Source organism: Haliaeetus leucocephalus, unplaced genomic scaffold (genome assembly GCF_000737465.1).
Source record: "Haliaeetus leucocephalus isolate CR32 unplaced genomic scaffold, Haliaeetus_leucocephalus-4.0 Scaffold236, whole genome shotgun sequence".
Lineage (NCBI taxonomy): Eukaryota > Metazoa > Chordata > Aves > Accipitriformes > Accipitridae > Haliaeetus > Haliaeetus leucocephalus.
This window is the reverse complement of record NW_010972672.1, coordinates 187,886-195,871: the sequence shown is the minus strand read 5'-3', so window position 1 is coordinate 195,871 and position 7,986 is coordinate 187,886. Positions and strand designations below refer to the sequence as shown.

At 59.7% G+C, this 7,986-nt stretch overlaps 1 protein-coding gene across 1 annotated transcript; it reads right to left on the bottom strand.

Annotated features, from left to right (window-relative positions):
• Positions 1-288: 288 nt before the first annotated feature.
• SSRP1 (structure specific recognition protein 1) lies at positions 289-7,980 on the bottom strand. The gene is made up of 16 exons (XM_010568033.1): positions 7,796-7,980; positions 6,870-7,055; positions 6,499-6,604; positions 5,666-5,856; positions 5,350-5,580; positions 5,150-5,253; positions 4,890-5,018; positions 4,292-4,513; positions 4,110-4,182; positions 3,470-3,608; positions 3,280-3,325; positions 2,441-2,564; positions 1,766-1,936; positions 1,340-1,431; positions 939-1,122; positions 289-663 (listed from the first exon to the last, which is right to left on the bottom strand). Exons 1-16 carry the CDS (start codon positions 7,847-7,849, stop codon positions 595-597), a joined length of 2,121 nt encoding a protein of 706 aa, XP_010566335.1. The 5' UTR covers positions 7,850-7,980; the 3' UTR covers positions 289-594.
• Positions 7,981-7,986: the final 6 nt, after the last annotated feature.

Below are 7,986 nucleotides of genomic sequence, written 5' to 3'. Positions count from 1 at the left end.
GAGGGGCCAGGGGCCGCTAATGGACAGGCAGGGAGTGAGCTCAGCTGCTGGCCCCGGTTCAAGGCGGGGAGCAAAGCTCCAGGCCGGCTGCGGTGAAGGAAGGAAGGGGGGAGCCGGCCCCACTCCCTCCCTGGCTCTGCACCCACACTCACGCCCTCGGTGGTTTTTTTTTTTTTTTTATTCAATCCAAGTTGCCATGTGAACGGAACCAAAATACAAAAAAAAAAAAAAAAAAAAAAAAAGACGAAAAAATCCAAGGAAAGAAAAGACAGAAACAAACCCGAGTATTTAAAAAAAAATAAATTGATGCAAACAGGGCTGAGGTGGGACTGAGGCCCCTCCAGGGCCTCCCTCCTCCACGGGGTCTCACTCCCCCAGCCAGGCACCGAGGGGTCAGGCGGGGGGGGGCCAGGGACCCTCCTACCCCACTCCTGTGTCTCCCTGCCCTCGGCGTCAGGGGCAGGAGGATGCGAAGCCATGGCAAGGTGGGCCGGGAGCCGGCCAGAGCCCAAGACCCAGGTCCCTGCTGCGGGGCCGGCCCGCCCAGTCCTCTTGCCGATCTGGGAACCAGCCTGGAGCCAGCCGAGGACAGGGCTAATCCGAGCCAGACGCGGATTCTTCCGAGCTGGGGGGCAAGCTGGCGACTCCCTCCTCCTCCGAGTCCTGTGGGCAGGGGATGAGGTCAGGGCAGCAGCTCTCATTCCCCCGCCTCTCCTGTGCGCCACCACGGGGGCGGGGTGACAGTGGTGACACAGGGATGTGTGTAGCAGACAGGCCACCCACAGCAGAGGGATGTGACCAGCATACCACAGACAAGAGGTACCAGAGGGTCCCAGAGCCCCTACCGGGATGGGAGGAGTGGGCCGCCTCCCAGAGAGACAAACAGAGCATGGGGAAGATGGGCCAGTAGAACGCCCCCAGCCAGGCAAGAGCCCTACCTCCTTCTTGCTCTCTGCAGAGGAGCTCTCATCACTGGAGACAAATTCCTTGCTCTTGAAGCTCTCGCTCATGTTCTTGGCAGGGGACTTGGTAGAGGACAAAGACTTGGAGGTGGCACCTTTCTTCTCCACTTTCCCCTTCATCTGCTTCTCCTGCTTCTTCTTCTTCTTTTTAGACCTCTCCCTGTGCGTGTGTTGGGAGGGTGGAAGAGAGAGGAGAAGTGTTACCCTGCTGACAGCCCACCGGCCCTGTCTCTGGCACCACAGAGCCAAGGATGCTCTTCACACAGCCCCCAGCCCTGGAGAGGCTCAGGCACCATGATGGCTGGGCAACAGCCCAATTTCGGAGGGGCGAAGCCCTGCCACCCTCCCCACCAGCCCTCCCTGCTTGGCGCACTCACGTCTTGGAGCTCTCTGACTTGCTGCCCACGCTGTACTCCTTCATGGCCTTCTCATAGTCCCTCCTGGCGTCTTCTGCCTTGCGATCCCATTCCTGCAGCAAGAGCACAAGGTTAGCGGGGCCTTCCCCTCCTCCTCCTCCACCACCTGCACCACCAGAGCCCAACACCATCCCCACTCACACCACACCACCACTCCCACCACGGCCCTCGCCACCTTGGATCATGCCTACGCTCACCCCAGAGCTCACCAGCCCAAAGACATCACCTCCCCACTGCCACACTCCCCTCCCGACCTCCCGCCTATGAAGCACCAGGTTCTGGAGATCAAGCAAGAGCCTGCCAGGCCTCCTCAGCTCCAGCCTCCTCCTCCGAGACCAGGCTCAGCTCTCCCCACCAGCAGAGCAACCCAGATGCCCCATCCCTCACCTCTTTCTTCTCCTTGGACATGGCTTTCCAGAGCTCCCCGGCCTTCTTGGACAAGTCTGTGATGCTGATGCCAGGATGGTCTGACTTGATCTTCTCACGGTTGGCATTCAGCCAGAGCATGTAAGCTGACATCGGCCGCTTAGGAGCATTGGGGTCTTTCCCTTTCTTGCTCTAGAAGGCAGGGAGCAGAGAGAACAAGGATGAAAGCCTCGAACAGCACCACTTGCTGAAGACCTCGAGACCTGGGGCTGCCCCAAGACGAGGGGCTGGGTCTCAGCTTGCCTCCTACATCCCACCATCAATTCAGCTACACCGTCAGGGGAGACGGGTTGTCAGGTCACACCCACGGAAGCTGGAAGGGCAGGTTGCTGGAGACAAGCCCCCCAACAACCAAAAGGACTAGCTAAGTGCGGGCACCATGCACCCTTTGGAAGAGACTCCACCTAGATTCATCCACAGGAGGCAGCGAAGTCAGGCTTGGACAACTGACCCACCCAGGGCAAAGCACAGCGAGGTGGTGCCACCAGACCGGACCATGGCAAAAGGTTGAGGTGAAGCAGCTCAGCTGATGGGCTGCAACCTGCATCTTCCCGGTGTTGCTCCCAACAGGGAACAGCAACCCATGCTCCAGGAGCAGGTCCTGCTCTCCACAACCAGTCAGCAGCAACCTCTCACCTCCAGCTGCTTCTTGCGAGGCTTGCGGTCTTTGACAATCTTGGCCTTCTTAGCTGGCTTCTTCTCATCCCGGTCGCTGTCACCGTCACCACTGGAGGAGCTGGCCGAGGCGTTGCTGTCAAACCTGTGTGGAGGTACTTGGCTTCAGCAACAGCTCAAGACCCCCACCCAGAAAGATGAAGCACGAGGTGGAGACGTAGCAGCAACAAGCAGGCAGCAAGACATGCCCCTGAACTGCCCCAGCCTCCAGCAACCCATAATTCGGAGGCTTCCTGAGCTGAAGCTCTTGTGTTCGTGCTTAACAGCTCTCAGGGGATTTTCCTTCCACGAACACAGCTCATCATTTTCTGACTTCCTGTAAATTTTAGGCACTCACAACGCCACATGGCTCAACTCCACCAAGACCCACCTCCTCCTGTCAGGCTGAACCCAGCTCCCACCAGCACACACGATGGCCCTTCATGCTGGTGCAGACACTGTGATTCTCGCCCACCTTCTCCCCCAACTCTGGATTTTATGGAGCTGCATCCCATCCTCCTCCCGCTGTTCTCTTTTCCAGCCTGAACAGCCAAGGCCTCATCCAGGAGCCATCCGATCCCCCTGACTGCCCCTCTCTAACCCTTTCAAGTTGTATCACGTCAACATAATAGAGCGAGCCCAGGACTGCACCTGCTTCTCGAAGACTTTTAAGCCCAGGGATCTATAAAGTGATACTGGCTGTGCCTGTAGCATTCTCCAATGTTCACACAGCCCCACACAGCTGCTGCCCCCACAAGAAACCCCCAAACAGCACCTTCCAAAAGCCCCCCCAGACAGACCCCTGCCCAGCCTCCACTCACTCTTCAGCCACGTCGTCATCCTCTTCTCCGGGGTTGAAGGACTCATCTGGAAGGAGAGAGTGCAGGGGTCAGCTTATAGCAAGGCAAGGACAGATAGGACTTCACCAAGGAGGGGCAGGGGGGGAGAAGCCTGAGCATTGAAGACTGCCGCCCCTGGCACTCCCTCACGCCCCCCAGCCTCAGCCCTCACCCGTCTCCTCCCCAGAGCCGTCGCTGCTATCGTTGGCATTCTCCTCCCGGATCTTGCCCTCCTCCTTCATCCTCTCCAAGTAGGCGTCGTGCTGGTCTTCATCGGAGTCAGCGTATTCGTCGTAGCTCTGCTTCATGCCCTGCAGGAGAGATGGTGTGAGAGCCGCTCCCCACGCTCCCCCGACCCGCACACAACTGGCCTCTGGAAACTGCAACTCCTAGCATGCTCCTGGGTGGGCACGGCCCCCAGGCAGGCCCCAGACACATGCACAGGGCAGGGAGGACAGGACACCCGCCATGTCCCCTCCTTCTCCCTGTCAGGGCTCCAGAGAGAGGGGCAGAAAAGTTATCTGAGTTAGGGGGGGGAGGCCCCTTGCAAATCATGCCAGGGTTACTGGGTTTAGTCAGGGACCACCACGGCCATGCAGAGGAAACCTGCACCAGGAGAAGGAAGAGAAAGAGGAAGGGATATCGCACGGACCTTTTTCCTCTACAAGGGCAAGGAGAGAAAAGAGAAGTGAAAAAAAAGGGAAAAGCCGCAAAATTTTGGAGAGAAGACAGCCCCCAGCCCTTTCCCCACCCCAGCCGGCGGGGCAGCAGTTCCAGCAGGGTGCGGGGAACCAGCCCTGCTCAGCAGGTACCTCCTTGAGGCCTCGGTTCTTGATGTTCAGCTTCTTGGCATTGACGAAGTCAAAGAGCTTCCCGTACTCCTCCCTGCGGGACAGGCAGGGCAGTCAGGGCGGCTATTGGGGTCCCAGCAAGGCACCCGCCTCATGGTGCAGAGAAGCCCGGCAGGCACAGTGAGAGCCTGCCCCGTGCCCACCTCTCTATGCTGCTGAAGGTGTACTGCGTGCCCTGCTTGGTCTCAATCTCGAAGTCGAAGGAGCGGGTGGTGGTGGTCCCGCGGGCAAAGTTGACGAAGGAGATCTCGTCAAAGCGGATGTGCACAGGTGGCTTGTGCACATAGATGAAGCCCCGCTCCAGCGGGTAGAGAAGCCCCGAGCTGGCCTTGTAGGAGCAGGTGATGCACTGGGCTCCAGAGTGTCTGCAAGGGCAAATGCAGCCATCTTACGCCCGCGGGGAGCAAACGATCTCCCTGTGCCCATCCCCACAATGAGACAGAGGACCCCAGCAGCCCAGACAAGCCCGTCAGCTGCTCCCCTGGCACGAGGCACGAATCTCGCAGAGCCCCTTCCCCCTGTCAACAGGAACAAATGAGAAAGAGAGGGGCCGGTCCTGCTGCCAGAGTCACGGAGGATCTCAAGCCGCTGGCCTCAGACTACCAAACCAACAGCTTCTCCTGCCCTAGGGAGAAGAAGGCACGCTTTGCATCCCTCCCCATCTCCGCATCTTTTCCAGCAGCAGGAAGATCCCATGTTTCACCACCCACACCCCCCTCAGCCGGCAGCAGCATGCCTCACCCCTGGAAGTTGCCAGGCACGGTGATCTTGCGATTCACCAGTGCCTTCATAACCCGGCTGACCATCTCGTAGAGGGAGCCCGACATGTTCTTGGTGAGCCGCCCCTCGAAGCGTTTCTCCACCTCCTCCCTGCGCAGCCAAAAGAGAGGGCAACAGTGAGAATGGGAAGTCAGGAGGTTCGTTACCTCCCTCCCAGCTCCCTGCAGCCCACAGATCCAGGGAGGGGGTCAAGGAAGTGGACTGGCAGGAGCGGAACTCACTCATTCATGTTGAGGGTCAGGGAGATGTCCTCATCCTTGGAGAAGAGCAGGATAAGGAAGTGGTAGCGGGTCTGGCCTTGCTTTATCGGGGGATCCAGGCTGATCTGAAAAGAGAAGAGGAGGTGAGGACCTGCAATCCCCCAAACCCATCGCTTCTCACCGTTCCCTGGGGGAGGGAAGACCCTTCGTCCCCTCCTCACCACAAAAAACATCTGCCGCTGGTCCTTGTGTGGGAGCAGGAAGAGGCGCAACACAGTCGTGTAGGGGATTTTGTAGTCGAAGGTCTTGCCATGGAGATGCAGGAAGGTGGGGTAGATGCGGATGTCGTATCGCCCGCGAGGCGTCAGACACTGCAGTTCCCGGAAGATGCAGATGGCATCTCCGGTGGCCTGGATCACGTCCGCCTTGGAGAGGACGTTCTGAGCGAAGGCCTGCAAGGGAAGGGAGATATGGCCAGGTGAGGGTACCCAGCTACCACCTCTGCCTGACCCGCCATCCCCGCGGCCCCCCACTCACCTCCACGGGATCCACACCGTCCTCCTGGGTCGGCGGCACATAGAAGCGAACCTCCATGAGCGAGACCTCAGCATCGTCATTCTGGTGGAACTCCAGCGTCACCTCATTCTTGCCCGTCGTGCACTGGGAGACGTTGCTGAGGGGGATCTCAAACACTGGCTGCTCCCCGATGTCAAAGGAGAGCAGCTGCCCTGCAGGGGCAGGAGGGGAGACTCAGCCTGTCACTGCAGGATCAGAACTACCGCACCACGAGGTGGGGATAAGGTCCACCCTGCGGGGCAGGCCCAAAGCATCCTCCTAGATCCCATCTCCAGCAGCAGCCTTGGTCTTCTCCCAAAGTCCAGCAATGCCTCTCTTCTCCCCCCCTGCATTCCCATGCTCCCTCCCAAATCTCTAGGCTTTCTCCTTCTGGCTATGGCCCCGGAGATCGACACTGATCAGAAATGAACAGGAGGGAACTGTCTGTTCCCATGTTCCTCTGCTCTCAGACCAGGGAGGAGCATCCACCAGCTCCCCTGGCTCCGGCAGGCTCTGCCAGACGCTCCCAGCTCCCAGCCCGACCTTTCTTTTACGTTGAGCATTCCCTGCCTGCAAAATCTTCACCCTGGATTTGGGGCCCGCAGGTATCTCCTGCTTTCCTGGGATGGCTAACATTCTCACTGTCCCCGAGGACACCACTAGAAAGCAGGCCGCTGCTCAGGGGACCGGCTGGGTGCTGCAGGAACAGCCATGGTGATGGGAAACTCTCCCAGCCACCAGACCAGCCCCACCACCTTGGGCTGCAGCCAGCACAGAGGTTCCCTTCCCCCAGTAACAGCATCACCATGACTCACCTCCGAACCTCACCGTCCCCCAGTTCCAACCCTTCACACACAGATCCTTCTCCGCCAGCTCCAGGCGATAGTGGGCCTTGAAGAAATCTGAGAGCTTATCAAACTCCTGGGCCGGGGCGAGAAGGAAGGAACGTCTGTTAGAAACCGCCACATACGGGCAGCTGCTGCCCAGAGCCCATAACTGGGACGCAGCCCCACCCCGGCACAAAGGAAGCAGCAAGAAAAATAGGGGTCAGAGCTGTTCTTGGGGGGTCAGCACTGCGAGACTCGCAGGGAGCACAGCTCAACACAGGACAAGCGCAAGCCAGCAAGAGAAGAGACACCAGCCAGGGACAAGGACGGGCCAGGCATGCAGGGGCCGGGGGACTCACTGATTCCCGGAAACCATCGTATTTGTAGACGTGGCCGTTCTTGGTGAGCAGCTTGAGGCCGTGACCGAGCGCCACACGTCGCCACACACCCTCGGCCAGCTCCGAGGCCTGGATGTTGTCCACTTTCCCCGTTTTGCTGTTCTTGAAGATCACACCTTGGCGGCTCAGCCGCAGCCGCCCGTCGTTCTGGTGGGAGAGGCAGGTGTGAGGTGGGGGTGGCTCACCCCACATGCAGGGGAACAGCCCAATGACACCACCAGCCCCAGAGCAGGGAACTGCCGCCTTTCGGGCACAACTAGCAGCTGCATGACCCTTCCAGGCAAAACAAGGTGGCTTCCCCAACCGCCCACCAGTTTCAGTCGTCACACGCTCCATACTATCTCAACTGGGGATTCAAGAGGCCACAAGACAGTCACGAGCACCCCTGGTGCCGCTACAGTGCTGTAGCTCCATCAGGCTTTTAGGGACAATGTTGCAAAAGCCAGAGGGTTAAGGGTGACCCAGAAACGCTCAACACCCCCCCAGGCCATCCCTGCCCGCTCCCCTGCGCTGGAACAGGCTGACAGCCAACAGGCAACCCTCTCGCAGCAGCCACAGTGGATGCACAGAGCTGGCATCCCTTCTCCCTCCTCCTGGAAGCGTTCCCAACCGCAACCTCGCTCGCTCCGCAACGGGCTGGCACTAAAAGCCCCCACTGATGCTCCAAAACACTTCAGCCCCGGAAACGAGGTGCCTCCGCGCCCCGCTTCCAGGCGAGATCAGCAAAACACCCTCTGCCAGGACAAGGCAGCAGAAGAGACGCCGGGGTGGGGGAAGCACCCTGCAGCGTTTTGGCTGGGAGAGCAGGTCTCAACGCGATGTGTCACCTGCCAGGGCCCAAGTGGGGCTCCCCGGGGACCGTCCCCCTCCCCCCCCGACTTGCTCACCATGGATCCCTTCACCTCCTGGTATATCTCGTTGAACTCCAGTGTGTCGGCCATGGCAGCTGGGGGAGGCACCAGGGCTTTGGGAGGGGAGGGAGGCTGAGCGCAGCGAGTGGTTCAGTTCCCCCCCCAGCCCGGCATGCCCCGGGTCAGCGGCAGGTGGGGATGGGGACAGGGACAGAGCAGCTGCGGGG